A 24,182-nucleotide genomic window follows, 5' to 3' on the forward strand; every position below is an offset into this window, starting at 1 on the left:
AAAAGAGTCATGGGGCTTCCCTGGTGGCGCAGTGGTTGGGAGTCCGCCTGCTGATGCAGGGGACACGGGTTCGTGCCCCGGTCTGGAAAGATCCCTCATGCCACGGAGCGGCTGGGCCCGTGAGCCATGGCTACTGAGCCTGTGCGTCCGGAGCCTGTGCTCCGCAACAGGAGAGGCCACAACAGTGAGAGGCCCGCGTACAGCAAAAAAAAAAAAAAAAAAAAAGTCATGTATCACAGTGTTCATTGCAGCTTTGTTTACAATAGCTAGAACATGGAATCAACCTAAGTGTCCATCGACAGGTGAATGGATAAAGAAGATGTGGCACATACATACAATTGAATATTGCTCAGCCATAAAAAGAAACAAAATTGAGTTATTTGTAGTGACGTGGATGGACCTAGAGTCTGTAATACAGAGTGAAGTACGTCAGAAAGAGAAAAACAAATACCATATGCTAACACATATATATGGACTCTAAAAAAAAATTGTTCTGAAGAACCTAGGGGCAGGACAGGACTAAAGATGCAGATGTAGAGAATGGACTTGAGGACACGGGGGGAGGAAGGGTAAGCTGGGACGAAGTGAGAGAGTGGCATGGACTTATATATACTACCAAATGTAAAATAGATAGCTAGTGGGAAGCAGCCGCATAGTACAGGGAGATCAGCTCAGTGCTTTGTGACCACGTAGAGGGGTGGGATAGGGAGGGTGGGAGGGAGAAGCAAGAGGGAGGAGATATGAGGGCATATGTATATGTATAGCTGATTCACTTTGTTATAAAGCAGAAACTGGTGCACCATTGTAAAGCAATTATACTCCAATAAAGATGCTAAAAAAATATATATATATTTTATTAAGAAAAAAATGGGAGCATCTCAAATGCTCCCTTCTTTAAGTTATCATAACCCTAGCCCTAGCTTGGTTGCTGTCCAGTGCCTCCAGTTGTTTTATCTTTTTTCCCCAATTTTTATAGTTGTTTATGATAGAGAGTAAGTCCAATCCCAGCTACTGCTCAAAGGCTAAGACTAAAGTCTTAGAATTTAAAAAAATTCTAATAATGATATTAGGCCTTTAAGAGTGGATTATTCTTTTTTTAATTTCTTATTTTGTTCTTTTTTCCTTTGTTAGAAATAATATTGTTCATTAACATAAAAAAGTGCTTAGTACAATTCCTTTGTAAGGTATGTACTCAAGATATGTTAGCAGAGTATATAAAGACTCTTCAGAAGTTAAATTCAAGCAAAACAATTTCTTGGGAGCCTAGAGAAGCTGGGCGCAATAGTAGTTCCCTGATCTGTGGGCATTCATAAACCCTTATTTTCTTTTCAATTAGAATTGTATATCAAACACCAGTAACTCAATATAGGAATTTGGTTAAAATATATTTTATTTTACATATATTGGAAGTATTAGTAAAACTAAAATTTTAATGTGAAGTCATTTGTTTTTGACATCATGTCAAAAGTGGTTACAGCTAAGTTAGTTATTTAGTTAAGTATAATGAAACTCTAGATGGATCCTGAAACCTAATATTTAATTAAGGTTTCTTTAATTAATTCTTTAGTAAAAGAATTGCCCAACCTTATAAAACCTTATTTTTGTACTCAGTCTTTACTTTTCATTAGCAATATTTGGGTCATTTTTGAAATAAAGAACAATACCATTTGTCTTTATATGCACAACAGGAGTTAAGGAGTTACATAAAATTTTGTAGCATAGAATTTGAAACTGAAGAAATGTATGTATGATGATAGAGGGATAGAATGGATACACTCCATGAGAATATTAATTGCCTTACTGTCTATGCAGATGGGCTCATGGTAAAATTATTTACAAGTGAATACGACTTACTTTTACATCTTTGTAAAATTCTTTGCCTCATTACAAGTTAGTGATGAGAAAAAATATAGGATAGGATCAGTCCACAGGGATTTACCTTGGTGACATAATCCCAAGTGGTAATGACTTCACAGAATTGTTGTGTTACTTTATGCGAAGTCTTCTTTTCTTAAATAGATCTAACACAGTTTCTACACTTAAACATGACACTTAAGTTTGAGGCTATAGCTATGTTTGACTCTGGCTGTAGTATAAACAGTAATTATTTTATTTTGAGTTACTGTTGACTATGGATTTAACAATTTTTTGAACTTCAAAGAATGTGGAAATTCAAAATTATTTGGACTTGTAACTGTATCTCACAAGTCTGATTCTTGTGGAAAATTTTGGGCTTGCTCAAAAGTAAGGTAAAATAATTTTAATGGACTTTTGGTAAGATAGATTTCAAAAATTGTTCAGATGGTCATGGTAATATATATGCCTCTAAGCTGCCTCTCCTTTTTTTTCCTCTTGTCTTTCCTCAATCTCTTGCTTTTCTTCTCTCGCTTAAAAAATATCAAAACAAAACAAAAATTCCTTTCTTCTTGTTTTACTTCTGAAAATCTGCAGGATGGACATGTAGAGGTGGCACGTTTGCTTTTGGATAGTGGTGCTCAAGTGAATATGCCTGCAGATTCATTTGAGTCTCCATTAACGCTAGCTGCCTGTGGAGGACACGTTGAATTGGCAGCTCTACTTATTGAGAGGGGCGCAAATCTTGAGGAAGTTAATGATGAAGGATACACTCCCTTGATGGAAGCTGCTCGGGAAGGACACGAAGAGATGGTGGCACTACTCTTAGCACAAGGTAAAATAGTTTTACTTCTTTAATTAAAAAATCGATTTCCTTTGGTTTTTTTGTGTCGGTATCCCTGAAGTTTACTACAACTAAGATATTTTTTGCATTGATGATAAAATAAATTATCAACACCCTGGAAGGAACCCCAGCAGCAGAGAAAAGATAATTATCACAAATCAGAACACTTTACTCTAAGTCTTTTGTAACTAGTTTTATCTATTTTCATGCTTTCCTCAGGAGCAAATATAAATGCTCAGACAGAAGAAACCCAAGAAACTGCTCTGACGTTGGCTTGCTGTGGAGGATTTTCTGAAGTTGCAGACTTCCTGATTAAGGCAGGGGCTGACATAGAACTTGGCTGCTCCACACCTCTGATGGAGGCTTCTCAGGAGGGACACCTGGAGTTGGTTAAATATTTACTGGCTGCCGGTATGTGGCTTTAAAAAACGCCTTTTAGAAAAAGACTTTTATATTGCTTTCATAACTTTAACAATTAACCATAACTTTTTCAACTTTCTACAAAAGTTGAAAGACAGCGCCATAATTTAACTCTCTTCTTAGGCTTTTAAATCTCCAAAAATGTCATTTTTTTAAAAGGTTTCTTAGAGTTATTAATGTTTGCTTGGTGACTGTAAGGCTTCCCATTGACCTTATCTTTCTATTGAATGTTTGTGGCTTTTGGAGGGGAGAAGTTAGTTCCTCCTAGTGTCTATTAATAAGAGGAGGTGGGGATGACATAGAGGTTATAATTTGATACCCTTAAGCCTGTTCATTTCTTGACATTTCTGACTTCTCAAAAAAAATAAGAAAGAAAGAATGAACGAACAAGTGGGAATGTTTTTTTTTGGCAGAAGTATTTAGTTTTTTGGGGTTTTTCGTTTATTTGTTTTTAAATATTTATTTATTTGGCTGCATTGGGTCTTAGTTGTGGCATGCGGGATCTTCATTTCAGCGTGAGGGATCTTTGTTGTGGTGCAGGCTCTTCGTTGCGGCATGCAGGCTTCTCTCTAGTTGTGGCACGTGGGCCCAGTAGTTGTGTCACATGGGCTCTCCACTATGGCACGCGAGCTCTAGAGTACGTGGGCTTAGTTGCTCGACCAGGGATCGAACCTGCGTCCCCGCGAAAGGTGGATTCTTAACCACTGGACCACCAGGGAAGTCCCAGAAGTATTTAGTTTTAAAATAATTTGTGCTTGGGCTTCCTTGGTGGCGCAGTGGTTGAGAGTCCACCTGCCGATGCAGGGGACACGGGTTCGTGCCCCGGTCCGGGAAGATCCCACATGCCGCAGAGCGGCTGGGCCCGTGGTCCATGGCTGCTGAGCCTGCGTGTCCGGAGCCTGTGCTCCGCAACGGGAGAGACCACAACAGTGAGAGGCCCGCATACCGCAAAAAAAAAAAATAATAATAATAATAATTTGTGCTTTATATATTGTTAACCAGTGGTAAGAAGTAAGTTTTTTTTACATAGAATATTTGTAGTTTTATATAGAGCAAGTTAAGGATATATCAGAAAAAATTGATCCAGACAGATGTAAACCTTTATTTATCCTTTAGAAGTAGTATAAATTTTTTTATCCATATCTAATAAGTTGTTTAAAACTTGACATATAAAGAAATACATAAAGGAAAATGAAATATTTAGCAAAACTTTATTCATCCTTTATTGTTAATATTAATTTGATTATAGCCCAGCATCAGTTATTCCTTTGGATTATTATTGCAATAATTTCTTAATCCAGATCATTAATGGTTTGGATGATTGTTTAGGTTTTGAACCAATGCACAAACCAACCATACAGGCTGACCTCTTCCTTGACTCAAATACTATTATTTGCTGTAGTTAGTAAATGTATGGGCATTATTCAGTCATTTTTCCCTCATTATTTTCTGTAACTGTCTGTGTCCCATTCAGGAGTCTTTCTTTACCGGTGCTTATCAGTCTTCATTCTCCCCACATCCCTCTAAGTAGTCAAGATATTGTTAAGAGGCTTTTAAAAGAAGGAATAAATAGGGGCTTCCCTGGTGGCGCAGTGGTGCAGTGGTTGAGAGTCCGCCTGCCGATGCAGGGGACACGGGTTCGTGCCCCTGTCTGGGAGGATCCCACATGCCGCAGAGCGGCTGGGCCCGTGAGCCATGGCCGCTGGGCCTGCGCGTCCGGAGCCTGTGCGTCCGGAGCCTGTGCTCCGCAACAGGAGAGGCCCGCGTACTGCAAAAAAAAAAAGAAGAAATAAATAATGTTAACTAAGAAATCAGCAGACATTCTGCTCACCTCATGTGTTAACTCTATTAATTACCACTGGCCACTGGTATAGTAAGAAATATTACACACATTTTATAGATATAGAAACTGATGTACAGTCATGTTACATAACTTCCCTAAGCAAATCAAGCTAATAAGTGACAGGGCCAATATTCAAACTTAGAACTCCTGACATTGTTTTTTCTATTGTATCACCACTGATTCTCATATTTAGCTACTTTTGCTAATTTGAAGTAGGTAGTTTCTGGAACTGTCTCGGGGGCCTGAGAATCACTTTTTTTTTTTTTTTTTTTTGTGGTACGCGGGCCTCTGAGTGTTGTGGCCTCTCCCGTTGCGGAGCACAGGCTCCGGACGCGCAGGCTCAGCGGCCGTGGGTCACGGGCCCAGCCGCTCCGCGGCATGTGGGATCTTCCCGGACCGGGGCACAAACCCGCGTCCCCTGCATCGGCAGGCGGACTCTCAACCACTGCGCCACCAGGGAAGCCCGAGAATCACTTTTTATGTGATCACTACCTAAAACAATTTTTTTCCAGATTAGAGTGTGATTTATTTACATGCATTTCTTCTCATAGTGAAGCACTAAAGAAGAATCCAACAGGTCTTTTAATACATTGCGTATACAGTTTTTTAAAAAAATTAAAAAACCTTGGGCTTCCTTGGTGGCGCAGTGGTTGGGAGTCCGCCTGCCGATGCAGGGGACATGGGTTTGTGCCCCGATCCGAGAGGATCCCACATGCCGCGGAGCGGCTGGGCCCGTGGGCCATGGCCGCTGAGCCTGTGCGTCCAGAGCCTGTGCTCCGCAACAGGAGAGGCCACAACAGTGAGAGACCTGCATACTGCAAAAAAAAAAAAAAAAAAAGTAACCACAGTACCATTTCCTTACCTAAATTTTTAAAATAATAATTCCTTGGTGTCATTAAATACCCAAGCAGTTTTCATATTTTCCTGATAGTCTTATAAATGTGTATGTGTGCGTTTAATGACTTTTTTGAATTAGGATTCGAATAAGATTCATACAGTAACTCTTGATCAATACATCTCTTAAGTCCCTTTAATTTATGGGCTCTTCATCATCTTTCTTTTCTTTTTTCCCATGCAAGTTTTGGTTGAAGACATGAAATGTTTATCCTTTAGGCTTCCCAGAGTATGGATTTTGCTAAATGCACCTCCACGATTTCATTTAACTTGTTTTTCTGTCCCTTGGATTTCCTATAAGTAGTACTTAGATCTAGAGACTTGATTAAATTCAGGTATGATGTACGTTTGTTTTGTTCTGTTTTGTTTTTAAGACTACTTCATAGGTAGTATTTGTACGTTCTTCAGGAGGTGGTAACTGTCTGATTGTCTCTCTTTTTGATTATTAGATATTGATGATCATTGCTTAGATCCATTAATTCGTTAAGGGTTACAAAGTGGTAATATTCTAAATTCTATTATTCCTTCCTTGTTTATTAGCAGACATATGTCTATAAAGAGAAACTTCCCTTCATCACCTATTTGGTTACTCTTAGGTATAAATCATATAGGAACAGGAGTATAAATGTTTGATTTTCCCCCCCTTTTCTCTCCCCCGCTCACCGCAAATAATGAGGTGGACCCCTAGTATCCTTCACTGGTGACCAAGGAAGTGGTTTTTTTTGTTTTGATTTGAACATCATTTTGAACTTCTAGATTTAAACATACATGATGGCTTTTATTCTATCATAGTCCTCATTCTTTTTGATGTAAAAATTGCTGAAATATGGGACAGTTTCACTATCTTTGGTCAATAAGTTTAGCTCCTAAATCCTTTTGGTGTGACCTCATTATAGTCTGTTTCCTTGCTTTTTGATATTGCTAGGTGTTTCAGGCCCATCTTATACAGATTCTCCCCCAGTCTTGGAACCAATTATTTCTTTAAGAAGCCCTAATTTCATTTAGTAGGATATGGTACTTAGAGATCACAATCTTAGCTAGAGATGCTATTTCGGCTTGGTCTTTCATTGTCTCTAGGCCTTTTTAGTTGGTCAGAGTGAGGAAATATTTTTCTTACAGATAATAATACAACATGAATTCATGTCAGTACTTCCAATTCAGAACCATACGGTTTTACTTAACTTCAGCAATCTTTTATCTGTGTTTTCTCTCAGCCATGCCCCGAATTTCACTGACCAAAGGATTACTCATTTGATTTTTACCACAATATCCATAGAATAGAAACCAAAACTACTGTCAATATGATTTCTGAAAACTGATATTTTTGGCTTTAGCAGCCCTTTTATTTCTTAGGGTATATCTTACTGGGGATGTATAGGCAGATTTTTAAAAAAATAAATAAATAAATTTATTTATTTATTTTGGCTGCGTTGGGTCTTTGTTGCTGCGTGTGGGTTTTTCTCCGGTCGTGTCGGGTGGGGGCTACTCTTTGTTGTAGTGCGCGGGCTTCCCATTGCGGTAGCTTCTCTTGTTGCGGGGCACAGGCTCTAGGCACGCAGGCTTCAGTAGTTGCAGCACGTGGCTCAGTAGTTGTGGGTTGCGGGCTCTAGAGCACAGGCTCAGTCGTTGTGGTGCATGGGCTTAGTTGCTCTGCGGCATGTGGGATCTTCCCAGACCACGGCTCAAACCCGTGTCCCCTGCATTGGCAGGCGGATTCTTAACCACTGTGCCACCAGGGAAGTCCAGATTATTGTATTTTTTAATCATTTGGTATAGTTCCTTTCTTTGTGGCTAAAAGCATTCTTCCAAAACATTTAAAGGAAAATTAGGATTCTTAAAATCTGATATTTTCATATTTAGAGTTTATGAGTTTCACCAAATTATAAAATTCACAAAGTAAATGTGTAATTTTTTTGTTTGCCAGGTGCTAACGTTCATGCTACAACAGCAACAGGAGACACAGCCTTAACCTACGCTTGTGAAAATGGACATACGGATGTTGCAGATGTTTTACTTCAAGCAGGGGCTGATTTAGTAAGATATTTTTAATTTCAAATATTTTTGTGTGAATGTTAATACTCCTTTATTTTTAACATTTAGAAAGCACTAGTAAAGAAGATCAATAGTTTGCATGCTTTGTATAAAATAACTTTTAAAAGTTTGGCTACTTGTTCTAGTTGTTGCATTTATTAAATGTATTTGAAAATAGTTTTTAAAAGGGCATACTGTTTCTTTTCCTAGGTAAAAACATTTGTTTCTTTCTTCCTCTCACCCCAGTCCCATTTGACATTCCTGAACCTTTTTAACTGCCCTTTATTAGACATACAAATTCAGTGATATGTTTGCAACATAGAATAACCTGTCAAATCACTTTGAGTGATTTCTTTTGTTTTTCTAATTAGACATTTAAAATAAAGCTACTGTCATCTTCCTAACAACATTATTACAGCATTTCATTCTTTTTCTTTTCTTTTAATATCTTCTATTTTGGCTTTTCAAAGTTTCAAATTAGATGGCAGGTTCATATGTGTAATAATCCTTACAACTATGGGAAATTATAAGTAATATCCCACTTAAAGGTTTATGGTTCTTGCTGAAATGTTTGCTTTGACTAATTTTTATTTTGTGAGATTATTTTGAACGGCTTTCTAGAGTTTCTTCCAGAATTCCCTTTTGTATTTCTTAAAAATCTGTGTGAGACATGCATAATTATAAATGCTGTACAGAATCAACTTTATTAATTTCAGTTATTTAGAAAAAACTGTGCAAGTATTGTCTTTTAAACCAATTCCAATAACAGACATTCCCCCCAAAATACCTGAGAACATTGTTGGAAAATAATTATTGACTATAATAAGTATAGTGTAATTATGCTATTTATTTATCATCATTTCTACTTCTAATAAATATTGTAGTGATAAGACTAGCATTCATTCTCATTAATTAGGATCTGCCAGTTAGAATTTCTAAGAGGTGTACTTTTTTCGTTTGAAAATTATGATGGATATGTTAAGTAGATCTTAATCTTCTGCCTTCTTTCTTTATCTCATTCCTTTTTTTAGAGTTGCTTTGGGTCATCTAAAAATTAAGAATTGAAGCATTTCATCACTTGGAATAAACAGGGTAGAGCATAAAAGCTTAGATAATATAAGCAAAGTTTAATACTCTTATCCTCTGAATTCTTATCAAAATTCTTCCTTCCATTTTTCCATAGCTAAGTCACTTTCTTGACTAATTTGCTAGTTCTTCTAAAAATATTAAATAGGAAAAGAGGAATTATCTGTTAAATGCACTTTAAAGTATAGCAAAACCTTAGTGATTTTTGACAGAGTTAAAAATTTGTTATGAAATATTTTTAAATGCCCTTTAAAACAAAGGGCATTTAAAAATAGAAAACAAAATAGTTGTTTTCTATTTTTTATTTTTATAGTTTTCTGGAATTAGGTAAATTGTGATTAAAATTCCTTAGAAGAATTTCATTAAATAAGCAGATTGAAAGATTTGAATTTACCATACTGTTTTACATTCAAAATATAAGATTAAAAAATGGCTCAGATAAATATTTACCTTAAGTACAAAGGTAATACTGTTATTCTAACGTAACTGTTTTTCTCTTTTGCAAACCGTCTTTGCATTCATATACACATGTAATTATAATCATAGTATAGTACAGTTGTTTTCTATTTTCCAGAATGTGTGTTCTGTCATAATCTTTTCCATTTTGCTACATATTCTGTATATTTATAACTTGTGCATAATATTCCATCAAGTTGATGAGCCATAATCATTCACTTATTATTGAACTTTTGACTTGCTTTTTATTTTTCACTGTTGTAAATACTGCTAGATTTAATAATTTCATGTGCATAACATTTTTCTCCTTTTGAATTATTTCATATATTAATTTTTCACTTTAAAAATGTATTCCTATTTTATGCTTTTGCTATCTGTGGAGAGATATTTCAATTTTAATATTAGTTATTTTCCTGATTGTAAAAAGCAGTTCTTGTTCTTTATAGAAAATGTGGAAAGTATGGAAAAGCATAGTAAGTTTGATATTTAAAACCTATAAATAATTTCAGCTTTACTATAAGCCATAGGCAGGAAACAAAAGACCTAGTGAAAAACAAGAAGTAAGTAAAGCAGGCAGATCAGTCCCTGAGTCCTGAGGAAGAAAATGACTGATAATTCTTGCTAGCTGGACCTAAAAAGACAGTAGCACCTTCCTTGCCCTTCATTCTTTTCTGTCACCTCCTAGTATCTGTTTAGGACTGTAGTAATTTCCTCCAGTGGTTTGGAATTGGAAGACTACGCTCCCATTGCGTGGAGTGGAGATGTATTCCATTTCTGGCATCCCATAGATGTATTCTTGATGTCTAGGTTTGGTAGTTCTTTAAGTTAAATTGTTTGTTTGTTTGTTTTCGTGGGCTAGCTGAGAACCTTCATTTGGGGAGGAACTATTTTTACCTTCGGTTTTAAATAAGAACGCACAAGTCAACCTTTGAAACACAATCTGGACCATGCTTTGTTAGATTTTTAGAGCTTAACTTTTGCCACAATTTAAGGCTGTTATTATATATTTTTTAAAGAGTTTAAAAGTTGTTGTCTCTCATTTTTAAAAATATTCTGTAGAATCAGTTAGGATATTAATTACAATTTTATAAAAATGTAATGCAACAATTTGGATTGCTTATATTGTTTCCTGAGATGAAACTGAGAGGTTTTAAGACTTTTCATTCTACATGTGTAGTAGGTATAGTTTAGAACTTAGTTTTAAAGGAAATCTAGACAGTTTCTTATTTAATGCTTTTTTTAAAATCCACAACCAGAACTGTTAGTATACTTGAGCATTTTCAGGTAGATCCTCAAAATATGTGTATGTTCTCATTTGAAACTTAGTTATTTGAAATTTTATTTTTTCTTGTTTTAAAAATATTTAAAATGAAAAAATATTAGATATTTCCAGTAAAAAAAAAAACCTAAATATTTATCATATTTAGAAGGTTATGGATTGATATGTAACTTGTCTACCTTTGTAATAATTGCATAAATTTGAATAATCCATTATTAAAAACCTTTGGACTAGATTAGTTTTCTTAAATAAGCCACTTAAAATGTTCCTTTTGGAAATCAAAAATTAAATGAAATAAAAAATTGTCCATTAATTCCAGAGTTCTTTTTGAAAATTCTCCCTATTTAACATGCAAAATCATTTTAACTACTGAATAAGCAGAGAGCCTTGAACAAGTCACCTAATCCATGTCTTCCATATAGTTGTACTTCTTGTTACCACTGTAATGGAAATCATTATATATTGAAATAAAGATTATTCCTTTATGTACTTTCTTTCTCTGCATAGCATCTTTTGTTTATTGGGCCCAAATTAGTATTTAGTATTTGGTGTGATTACAGGTATAATATGATGTAAACCCATCGTAAGAAAGTTTGTATTAAAACACATTAGCATTCTGTAGTATACTTAAAATCTAAAAGAAATTTTAAAAAAAAGAAAAAAATAAACCAGCCTTTGGAAACTAATCTTATTTCTCTGAAAAGGAATATACTATGTATCCTTACAAATTTGTTATTGAACTGCTTGACCAGAAATAACCAATAAACACCATTTAAAAATCGAAGTTGAGTGACTCCCCTGGTGGTCCAGTGGTTAAAACTCCACACTTCCGCTGCAGGGGGCATGGGTTCAATCCCTGGTCCAGGAACTAAGATCCCATATGCTGTGAGGCACAGCCAAAAATAATAATAAATAAAAATAAAATTGACATCTGCAATATTAAAAAAAATGAAAACTGAAGTTGATTCAGTTCCATTGTCTTTGAGTCACTGTCCTGGTGTCCTGTATAATTATTACTTTAGGCTGTTCTCCCCATTTACTGGTCTTTAGACCAAAAGGCAGAGTTTTAATATTTCATTCTTATTTGTATCTTGATAGCTTACTTCAGCTAAAGCATTTATATGGCTTGATTTCCTTTACCACAGTCCTCTAGCCCCCTCTTTACTATTACTTTTATGTTCAAGGTGGAGAATTTGCATAGTTAACTATTCAACAGTATAACTTGGAATGTAAAACCCTACTCTGCTTCTTTCTTTTTTTCTCTTGCTTGCTTTTAATTTTGGCTTACTTTGTTGTCTGTGTTTTCCTGGCTTCCATGCCCAACCATGTTATTGTTATAGAGATGATCCATCTCTATGAAAGATGACTGCATCAGGTCAGAGTTTCCAAACGCCCTAATGATAGGGTGTTTAGGTGGCAACAGTGTTGGTTAACATGTCAGTGTTGTTTTGTTTTTCTGTTTTATATATATATATATATATATATATATATATATCTAGTAGGAGTTTTTGTTGTTTTTTATTTTGTTTTTTTTTTCTTCCAGGTTTATTAAGATATAATTGCCATACAATACTGTATAAGTTTAACTTGTGATAATCACAATAAATTTAGGAACCTCTTTCATCTCATATACAAAATTAAAGAAATAGAAAAAAAATTTATTCCTTGTCATGAGATCTATTAGGATTTGCTCTCAACAACTTTCATATATAACATACAGCAGTATTAATTATATGTATCATGTTGTATAATACATCCCTAGTACTTACTTATAACTTGAAGTTTGTACAGAGTTGCTTTGATTTGGTGGTGTTTCTGATTTTCAAACCATTTGTAAAGATGATGGAATCTTTCTCTTTTCATCATGGCATGTTAATTTCAGCACTAAAACGTTGATACATTTGTTGAGATAAAAGAAATATTTGTGGAACTTCCTTCACATGTATTTGCCAACAAAGCTAAGGTTGGAAAGGGAGAGTGATATATAAATCCCGTAAATTAGTATTCCTTCCTTCTCTACAGCTCCTTGGCCTTTCATGTCTAGAAGAGGAACTCAAGTAGTATTTCCCATAATAAACAACTGACATAGATATTAGAGAAGGTAAATATATTTTAGTTGTGTTCACATAAAGATTTTTTATGACCCACTTTAGCATGTTACAGGCCTTCATTGCTATTTGAAAGTAAATCTACTAAAAGGAAGAAATACCTGTGGAAGGCATCCTGTAATCCTGTATCTGAATGGAGGGCTAATGAGTGACAAAGGCTACACTTAGTTATTTAGAAAGAACTCAACATTAGAGATGCTACTGAGCATTAGACAAGACACTGGAATTTTGATCACAGCCAGCAGATCACTGATCTATAAGTAAATAGTTGCCTCAATATTCTCATCTGTAAAATAAAATCTAGTGTTATTTTCTGGACTATTTTACCCAAGTCCTGTAAATATTCTTTCTTCGGCTATGCTGGGTGTCCTAGGGCAAATCACTTAGATTCCCTAGCCTTCTTTTGTGTTTCTTTCTCATCTCCCCCCTTTCCTTTATTTTATGAGGGGTTTGGATCAGAAGATCTTTAATGACGTGGCTTAAGAAATCTAATTTTATGATTTTTAAAGAACAGGTTAACTAGCTACCTTTTTGGAGGTATCAGATGGACTAGATGAGTACTTAGCCCAAGAATGTGTGAAGTGCTATGGGATCCTTGAAGAAAATGAAATTTTAAGGTGTGAGTCATAATTAATAATAATGATGTGTTACACAAATTATCTTCTCTCTTAAAATCTTTGGGTATATTAAATATATCTTAAATTACTTAATTTTGGGCATTATTTATAATTAATAATTAGCAAATTTAGCTTACTATAAAATATTTTAATAGATAAAAGTTACTAATCCCTAGAAAACACAGTAATGTGGTAAGGCCATCCCAGTAAAGAATAATTTGGCATTATAACGCTAAATCATTATCTCTCCTACCCTATCTTTTCACTATCAGTATTTTATCCTACTTAAATACTGTCAAAGAAGTAGGAAAAGTTGCCTTAACATGGATTTTTATTGTAAGTAAACTATTTTCTTAAGAATAAAATCTCTCCAGTTATCTTTGGAGTTGTTCAATTATGAATTTATTCTTCTTTTCCTTTGGTTAAACTTTATTTTGAGTAGCAGAATAAACTTTTGTTACATCCTCTTCTTCTCATCTTATATGCCTTCAAACTTTTCAAAATTTCCTTTCTTTAGGATTGTTTTTTCAGCTTTGGCTTTCAAGTATGCATAGGTATTTTTGCCCAGTGAGAGACAAGGAATTTAGAAATACCGTTTTACTTTGAGATGTTAGCCACCTTGAAAATAGGGGTGGAAGATGGAGAGGTTTTTCCAAGGACAAGATAGGACATGGATTCTTTCTTTAAGCTCATAATAAATCTGCTTTAGATGCAGTAGATCAAAGAAAATAAATAGAACCAACCTGAAGAAGTGTGGTGGGCACACAGTGTTGCTAATTCTGGGTCTTTGCCATATTGAGTAATAGTTGGTCCTATGCAAATCAGTTATTTTTATTTTTATTTTTTTTGCGGTACGCGGGCCTCTCACTGTTGTGGCCTCTCCCGTTGCGGAGCACAGGCTCCGGACACGCAGGCTTAGTGGCCATGGCTCACGGGCCCAGCTGCTCCACGGCACGTGGGATCTTCCCGGACCGGGGCACAAACCCGTGTCCCCTGCATGAGCAGGCGGACTCTCAATCACTGCGCCACCAGGGAAGCCCGATCATAACTTTTAAAGGTTTATTATTTTTAATGTTGGAATGAAAATCGAAGCACTTCTGCACTGAGTAAATTGCGCCCCTTGAATATGTTGTACTGGTCTATCACTGATTTTCCTCCCTAACCATGAAGTAAGCTCTTTGACCCTTGTTGCTTTTCTTAGACTGTGTTCTAGCCAAATGAACTTTGGGGGGCGTTTTCCTAGAATAGTTGAGCTAGTGGAAACTGGGTGATTTGGACATGGATACATTAGCACCCTCCGGTTCTTAATCCTGGAAATTAGATTTGATATGGACTTACCTTAAAAGAAACAAAAATTTTGAAGGATCAGTTTGTTATCTATATTAAATCTTAGGAAATAGAGGATTTCTATTTCTTTTCTATATCCTCTTTTGTAAGATTTTTTTTTTAATTTAAGCAATATGTTGTGTGTCTTTCTAAACATTTCTATACACTCAAGCATATATATATTGTGTATGTGGGCTATATGTCTTTTTTATATGAATAGATTTGTTACCACATATACTGTTCTGAAACTTTTTTCTTTTTAATATAATATTTTTCTGTCAATTCCTAAGATTTCTCATTCTTTTTCACAGGTACCCAGTGTTCTATATAATTTATTAACCATTTATTTATTCATAAACATCTGGGTTACTATAATTTTTAAAGATTACAAATGGTACTGCACTAAATATTGTTATGCAGATTTATGTATTTTTGCTACTTTTGTGAATATATCTATAGGGATAAATTCCTAGAAGTGAAATTGCCAGTTTTCAGAGGGTCCACATCTAAAAGTTTGATAGCTGCTGCGAAACTGTACAAAAATGCTGAACTAGTCTATACTTATACTAACAATTGAGGTCTCCTGATTCTTATATTCTCATTAACATGGGTTAGATTTCCCCTACCTTCCTTCCTTCCTTCCTTCCTTCCTTCCTTCCTTCCTTCCTTCCTCCCTCCCTCCCTTCCTCCCTCCCTTCCCTTTCCTTCTTCCTTCCTTCCATTTTTTATGGTTTAATTTTCTAATCTCTGATCATAGTCCCCATGTTTCTTTTATCTAAAAAAATCCCTGTGCTCCAGGTAGCCCTATGAGCTGCTCACTAATTGCTGAACTAATTGTTGAACTATATAAAACACAGGTATAAAGTTACTTCCTGGAAAAGTATTTATTCAGACATCATTTACAAATGGAAATTTTGAAATATTTTGTTAATTTCTTTTAAAAAACTGATTTTTAAAAAATCAAATATTTAGACAATGTTTATTGACTCCATTCTGAAGAGGAGATTAATGTGTCTTCCACCATAGGATTTTCATGAGTTATTTTATTATTACATTGTCATGATTTTATAATATTTACATTCTGTTTTATGACCCTATTATTTCTCAAAGTTGTTTAACTGTATATTTAGGTGGATTCAGTGTTTACCTTACTAGTCTTTCATATTATGTAGACTCTGAATTCCTGATTTCCTGAACTTGACTCACCTTTTGGCTGGCTGATACTGGTATTTTGTTTTGAATTTACTTTCCTCAACCAAAAAAGAGTTCACAGGTGCCTGCATTTTTGATATTACTTTATGTTGTATTTATAAATGAATGTAGCCAAATATAAAATTAATGAATCACTTGTTTTTTCCCCTCAAAATTCTAAGCCCTCTATTCTACTGTCTTCTGGTATTAAATATTGCCAAAGCCTGCTAGAATATTCCCCATTATATGTAAGTGATTTCCTTTCTGCTCGGATTATCATAAGATTCTTTCATTATACTTAAACCTCTATGATTTCGCCAGGATGTGTCTTGGTGTTTATTATTTTATAACAGTTTTTCCTGGAAAACCGTGAGTGCTTTCTATTTAAAGATTTTAGTTCATCCTCTCTCCCCTCTCCTTTTCTTTCTCCTCATCATCCTTCTCCAGTTTTTTTCTATTACAGCCTTGAATACTTCTTTTTCTGTTCTGTTTTCTTCTAGAACATTTATTATCCACATATTGAATCTCCCTTATTATCTTTATGTCTGATTCTTTTCATTTCTTTGTCCTTTTCCTCTGTATTGTTTCTTTCTTAAGTCCATCCACCAGGTCACTATTTTTTCTGTATACTTGTTGCTGCTTCTAATGTGGTTTTCATGGTTTCATCATTACTTAGTATCTTCTGCTCTTCCAACTCACTTTTTTTCCCTGATAAATTTATTTATTTATTTATTTTTGGCTGCGTTGGGTCTTCATTGCTGCGCACGGGCTTTTCTCTAGTTGCAGCGAGCGGGGGCTACTCTTTGTTGAAATGCGCGGGCTTCTCATTGCGGTGGCTTCTCTTGTTGTGGAGCACAGGCTCTAGGTGTGCGGACTTTAATAGTTGTGGCACGTGGGCTCAGTAGTTGTGGCTCATGGGCTCTAGAGTGCGGGCTCAGTAGTTGTGGCACACGGGCTTAGTTCCTCCGTGGCATGTGGGATCTTCCTGGACCAGGGTTTGAACGTGTGTCCCCTGCATTGGCAGGCAGATTCCTAACCACTGCGCCACCAGGGAAGTCCCCCAACTCACTTCTTTTTTTTTTTTTAATTTATTTATTTTTGGCTGCGTTGGATCTTCATTGCAGTGCACAGGCTTCTTATTGTGGTGGCTTCTCTTGTTGCAGAGCACAGGCTCTAGGTGTATGGGCTTCAGTAGTTGCGGCTCGCGGGCTCAGTAGTTGTGGCGCACGGGCATACTTGCTTCATGGCATGTAGGATCTTCCTGGAGCAGGGCTCGAACCCATGTCCCCTGCATTGGCAGGCAGACTGTTAACCACTGTGCCACCAGGGAAGTACCCCCAACTCCCTTTTAAGTTTCCTCTTGCTGTTATATCACTTTGTTCCACTAGTTAAAGCGTTCATATTCTCTTTAATATTTTTGAAAGTACAAGGGAACATTTGACTAAAATTTTGTTTCCATTTTTGTAGGAACTTCTTAATAGGTTCTGTGTTGGATACTTTGTGCTTATTTATTCTTATTTGAATGGAGCTTGTCTTTGTTGAAAATCATATGGGGTTGAGGAAGGGAGAAGTGAACTTTAACAGTCAGCTTGTTCAAATCATAGAGTTGACTCAGAATACTTTCTCACCAAATCTCTACCATAGGAGCATGCATCCCCTTAGGGTAAGCATATCATCCAGGGTAGGAGGTAGGAGTGACTTAGGGTGAAGCCTTCTCTAGGCCACATTTCTTTTATTTGGAGATATAGTTGATCCTGGTCAGTGATTGCAATTCTTATTACTGTTTCTTCAACCATCTCCCTGTCTCATCTTTGAGTACTTTCTCCCTGTCTGGAGACTAGATCTAGATAAAATACAGATATTCCATCTCTCAAGTTCTTTCAAGTCTCCTGTTTTAGTTGAAAAGTGTGAGCACTAAGTGCATTTATAATGGGGGGAGGAGGTACTACAGAACTATTTAATCTCTTACAGTATTTTTCCTACTTTTATCTCTCAGCTTCTGATATTCGCAAATCTTTTGATTTAATTATTTTCCTTGGTTAGATATTAAGATACTGCTCTATTTTCTGTGGTTTTAGTTGTATTTGGAGATAAAGACATGAGTTCAAAAACTTTAGCAGAATTAGGTCTGCGTATGTTAAGGTTTATATTGAAGTTATATTGGTAGAGAACCATATTATCGTACTTAAAAATCATACTCTGTTCATGAGATTATGGTCTCTACAGATGAGAATCTTTTAGTTGAAGATCCTGAGTTAATAAAGCCCAGCACCTGAAGTACTGGTCACAAGGTCTTCATGGCCAAATGTGATTTTCGTTTTTGGAATAAGATCCGTGAGTTCTTCTTTTTCCTTTCACAGGACAAGCAGGAGGACATGAAGACTATTTTGGAGGGCATAGATCCGGCCAAGCATCAGGTGAGGGTGGCCTTTGATGCTTGTAAGCTACTACATAAAGAATAGATAATGTAGGTAACCAGAGCTCTAGATATCTGAATTCCAGTCAAGAAGTTCCAGGACCCTGTTGGGTGACAAAGGAAATCCTCTTTGATTGAAAAAGATTATGAAATTCCAATAAGAAGAGATTTACATTACTAGTGGTTTGCCTCCTTAGTATTCTTTTTATGTGGTATTCCTAAAAAAAAAAAATCTCTTAGGTTAAAATAGATTTTCTTATTCATTCTCCCTTATTGAGAGAGTTAAGATAACCCAGAGAGAAAGTCTCAGTCATAAAGCCCTTTGTATTCAACTTTGTTCAACAAAAATCTGAAACTCAGATTTAGGGTGATATATTGGATTTTTTTCTATATAATCCTTAAAGAAACAACAACAAAAAAACATTTTAGTGAAAAATTTACTATATTGCTCATGCCCTAATTTCTATAAAATTAAAATTTTCTTCTTAAAATCCTCTCGTGTAACCTCGTTCTAAGATTGTCTTTTAAGAAGGTGAATACTTGTTGATAAACAAACATTTCTTTTGAAAAAAAATGTGTGGAATTTGTGCCTGATGCTTTTAAAAGTCAAGCAAATTTAATATCCATTGTAATCCAGAGAGATTTGTTTATACTCAGGAGCAGTGCTTAATTTTTAAATTAGGAATAAGTTGTGATTGCTTCACAATTAATTTAGGCCATCTAAAATAAATTTTTCAGTGTCAAGCCACTCTTAACCATAATGCTTATTAAGTATCTTTTTTATTGGCTTTTGGAATGAGAAGTTGTTATATATTCATTCTATTTTGAAGAAAGTAAATAAATTTCTTTCACAAAATACTATGTGAAAATGTAAACTTTTACTCAGTTTATATAATAGCTGTGGCTCCTATCAAGAATGTAAAGCTGAGTGTTAATTCAGATAAAGTTATTTTTTTCTCCCTGGACTTGTTAAAGAAAATGTGATTTTAAATCTGTCTGTCTAGCTGTAAGTCTCAAGACTTGGGATACTTTTTAAAATCGAGGTTTGCAGCCCCACTTTTAGAGGTTCAGATTCAGCAGATCTGAAATGGGGAGTCTGCATTTTAAATGATATCCCAGGAGATTCTCATAAGTCCTCTATATTCCACACTTTGAGACATTGCTAGAGTCTGTAGATTATTCTGCATCATTGCTGAGTTCTGTTCTTTTCCAGTCTTTGCTTTATTATCATTCTTCCTTCATCCAAACTGAGTAAGCTTGGTTTTTGTCTTTGTTACTTGTGGTTTTTAGAAACTGAGCTAAACACAAACCCTAAAACGGTGCCTCTTAATCTTTTTCCATCTCAGTTCTGCTGAGGGATATGAATCTGATCAGTAACAGATCACTAAGTTAATGATTAATATACAGTGGTGGGTTGGAAGAACATATCCCCTAGGGGAGAGTGTAAGAATCCTTTAGTACATATATAGTATAAAGCAGTCTCCCTCTCCTCTCCTCTGATTCTGGTCCTTCCCCCTAGACAGTGTCCTCCTTCAACTGCAAGAAACACCGGCTCTGTGATATAGTTACAATCTTTGATATATACCTTGGTTGCCCAGGACTGTGGTTTTAAAGGAAATCAAATTATTTTAAAGAAAAAAAGCCTAAATCTAAAATTAAATTTTGTTATCTAAAGCCAAATAGAAAAAAAATGCACCTTTTTTCTCATAATGCTTATGCATCGGAACCAGAACTTTGCAGTGCATTTTTTATGGACAAGATTTTAGCAGGCTCATGAGCTCTGATTATCCACTTATAAATATGTTTCAACTGTTGATTAGTTTACCTTAATAAACTAAATAGGACCTCCCGCTTTTTAAATAACTTTTTATTAAGGAGTAGCGTATATACATATTCTAAAACTTTACTACTTAAAGCTGGAAAACTTTTATCAATTTTTTATTGATTCTTAAAACTATCTGTGCAATACACAAAACTCCTAATACACTTTTTTTTTAAAGGCCAAGTTCTTTCTTTCTAGGTTATTGTATGTTGAATGAGTTCTATCTCAAAGTTGTTTAAATATAAGTGACAAATGACTTCCAGTCAAGAAAGTAAAGTCACTGTTAGTATATTTTGAAACCTCTCTGCTCTCTATCATTCAAGTACATAGATCTAATAAATAAAATATGGGAGAAAAACAAACTAAACTAAAAATATATAGCTATACTCAGAAACAAGACCAACGAACTCTGTGGACTAGAAATGGACCCTGGATCCACAGCTGAAGCTGTAGGCCCAAGGAGAATTAAACCTAAAAAAGAATGGACGCTGGGGGCTGGAATTTCATCATCTTTAAGGGAATAGGGACTGAATGCATCTCACATGGAACTGGCCAATAGGTACAGTCTTATTGCCCAGCCTATGAAGCAGCATGGAAAAATAACTCCAAGCAACTGCCCAGAGTTGCAGTCAGAAATTAGCAAATTGTTCTTCATAGAGAGAAGATGCAAAGACAACATTGTAACTAAGAACTTGGAGGGCATCATTATTTGATTTAGTGAGAAGAACAGAAATAACTTCATGGGATAAGAAGCTTAAGTTGCCAAAGAAAGAGCTACTTCTGAAATGGGCCAGACTGAGGTAACTTTCAGACCATCTAATGAGAAGGGATAAGTTTGTGGATGGAAATAAAAGAAAAAAAACAACTCCCATGCAAAATGAGCTTTATCAAATAAAACAATTATAAAGCTCAGGAGCAAATCTACATGAAGAGAGATAGTCAAAATGCAAGCAAACAAAAAGCAGCGGCACAGGAGAGTACAGGCCCAAGGAAATTGAAATAAAAGACTTGAATCAAAGATTTTAAGCATGCTTATTTTAAACTATGAACAATAGCCATAAAACAATGTGAGGCAATGAAACAAAAGCTGTTGATTATGAATTAAGAACAGATAGATACGAAATAAAACAAACTTTCAGGAGAAAAAATTGTAGAAATAAAAACTAAATATATAGGATAAACAATATATTGGACAGTTGAATAAAGAATTAATGAATCAGGGCTTCCCTGGTGGCGCAGTGGTTGAGAGTCCGCCTGCCGATGCAGGGGACACGGGTTCGTGCCCCGGTCCGGGAAGATCCCACATGCCGCGGAGTGGCGGGGCCCGTGAGCCATGGCTGCTGAGCCTGTGCGTCCGGAGCCTGTGCTCTGCAATGGAAGAGGCCACAGCAGTGAGAGGCCCGCGTACCGCAAAAAAAAGGAAAGAAAAAATAATTAATGAATCAAATGATAAAATAGATAATATAGCACAAAGGTAAAGAGATGGAAAATATGAAAGAGAAATTGAGAGGCCATATATATATTTGACTATATATATATATGAAGTTCCTGAAAGAGAGGCTAGAAATAGAAGGCAGAGGCAATGCTTGAAGAGATAATGATGGAGAATTTTCTAGAACTGAAGCCTGACATGAATCCTTGATTGAAAAATAATTGCTAAGCAGAACAAATGAAACTGCAGAATTTTAAGGATAAAGAAAAATCCTAAAAGCTATTGGAGGAAAAATGAATTATTCTCAAAGGAACAACAATTAAATTTTTGATGGTAGATTCTCATCAACAAAAATAATCACAGAAAACAATGGAGAGTAATATTCTCAAAATACCATAAGAGGGACTCCCCTGGAGGCACAGTGGTTAAGGATCCACCTGCCAACACAGGGGACACGGGTTTGAGCCCTGGTCCGGGAAGATCCAACATGTTACGGAGCAACTAAGTCCATGTGCCACAACTACTGAGCCTGCGCTCTAGAGCCTGCGTGCCACAACTACTGAAGCCCGTTCACCTAGAGCCCGTGCTCCGCAACAATCGAAGCCACCACAATGAGAAGCCTGCACACCGCAACGCAGAGTAGCCCCGCTCGCCGCAACTAGAGAAAAAGCCTGTACGCAGCAACGAAGACCCAACGCAGCCCCCCCCAAAAAAAAACCAGAAGAAAATAACACAATATAGAATTCTATACTCAACTAACATTCCAAAGAAGGAAAAATAAGCATATTTTCAGATCTACAAAGAATAAAAGTTTACCACCTCAGACCCTTGCCAAAAGAACTACTAAAAGTTATGTACGTCAATAAGGAGAAAAAGAACCCTGGAGGAAGGCGTGGGATGCAGGAAGCTACGGTAAGCACAGAAATTGGTAAACTATAAATACGAATTTGTGAGTATAAAACCTAAATTTTTATGCTTAAAACCAAAATAGTACTAAAAATCTAGACAGCAGTAGTATGAAATTCAGCAGGATATGTTAGAAAGTTCAAAAGCCATTCTAGAATCCTTGCATTGTTTAGGAGTGAAGAATCAGGTACTAAATAACTTTAAAGATTCTTTTTTACAAAAATATATTATTAATCAGAACAAATATAAACCTACTGAACTTAATTGTTAAAAGGGCACAGACTTGAATTAGATTCAAAATCAAAATCTAGCAAATTCTGTTTTCAGGAGAAAGATCTAAAGCAAAATGACAGGGAAAGGTTGACAAAGTAACGGAAAAAGTTATGTAAGGCAATATTAATATTGGGGAAAATGGAATTTTAAACCAAAATCATTTTTAGAGATAAATAAATGCTCTTCCAGCTAGTATAACAATCAATTACTAATCAGTAACTAACATCTACCCTCCAATTAAAATAGAAAATTACAGAATTACAAGAAAATTAGTCACCTCTACATTTGTAGTGATAGGATTTTTTCCCACACTTCTCTATGAAACTGATAGATCAAATACATAAAGCGATTGTTAAGAATAGAAAAATCAAATTTGCTTCTATAAATAGAGAGCTATCATTTTGTTTCCAATAAATATGGAATATGCTATTTTCCAGTGCATTGAATATGTGTAAATCTGGTGCATGTTTTAGGCCACAAAAAAGTCTTAACTTCTTAATCATATGAACTACATTCTCTGATCTTTGTCTTTTTAAAATTACAAATTAACAATAAGATCTTATTTTAAAAATCCCATATAACTAGAAAATGAGGAAAAATACTTTTACATAATTCATGAGTTAAAAAGGCAATCCCAGTAAAAATTGCAAAATAGATGTTATCACCAAAACTACACATCAAAACTTGTGTGAGAGGATACAGCTAAAGTGGTCCTTAGAAGGAAAATTGTGTGTGTGTGTGTGTGTGTGTGTGTGTGTATGTGTATAATGAAAGTAAATGCAGCTAGTAAAAGAACAACAGCACAAAGAAGGAAGGACATAAAGTTTTTAAAAAGTTAATAGAATAGTAAACAACAAAAAATAGAGTTAAAAAAAGAAAAAATAAGGATAAACAGCAAAATAAAAGCTGATTTTTAAAAAATTCTGAAACAGATAAAATAAGCCCAGCTTTTTTCAAAAGGGCAAAAGGTATATGATAGAAACTTAAAGGGAGTTATAACTATATGATATAGTAGAGAACTTTAAAATTTATAAGGCAATATGAACAACCAGTTTGAATACTTAGATGAAATGAATACTGATTTTTAAATATAAATTATCAAAAATGATTCAAGGGGATTCCCTGGCGGTCCAGTGGTTAGGACTCTGTGCTTTCATTGCCAAGGGCTCAGGTTCAATCCCTGGTCGAGGAACTAAGATCACACAAGCCTCGCTGCGTGGCCCAAAAAAAAAAAAGATTCTAGAATCATATACCTCAATAATTAACAACCATTTCACCAACTGAGTCAGTAGTTCAAAACCATCCATCTAATGAAGGTAAGAGGATCCCAGATGGATTTATAGGTGAGTTTTACCAAATGTTGAAGGAATAGATAATCCCTATA

General features: G+C 35.4%; 1 protein-coding gene across 4 annotated transcripts in view; it reads left to right on the plus strand.

Moving 5' to 3' along the window:
* ANKHD1 (ankyrin repeat and KH domain containing 1) overlaps positions 1-24,182 on the plus strand; it is a 116,050-nt gene that overhangs the window by 41,242 nt on the left and 50,626 nt on the right. For 2 of the 4 annotated variants that reach the window (XM_019924541.3, XM_019924544.3), the window contains exons 8-10: positions 2,452-2,689; positions 2,918-3,109; positions 7,780-7,889. In XM_019924541.3, the coding sequence (XP_019780100.1) occupies positions 2,452-2,689; positions 2,918-3,109; positions 7,780-7,889 (540 nt within the window). Of the gene's footprint in view, positions 1-2,451; positions 2,690-2,917; positions 3,110-7,779; positions 7,890-18,309; positions 23,558-24,182 lie in introns of those variants that run through there. The other 2 variants (XM_019924539.3, XM_004315414.3) reach the window with 2 other exon arrangements.

The sequence above is a fragment of the Tursiops truncatus genome, chromosome 3 (assembly GCF_011762595.2).
Source record: "Tursiops truncatus isolate mTurTru1 chromosome 3, mTurTru1.mat.Y, whole genome shotgun sequence".
Taxonomy (NCBI): Eukaryota; Metazoa; Chordata; class Mammalia; order Artiodactyla; family Delphinidae; genus Tursiops; species Tursiops truncatus.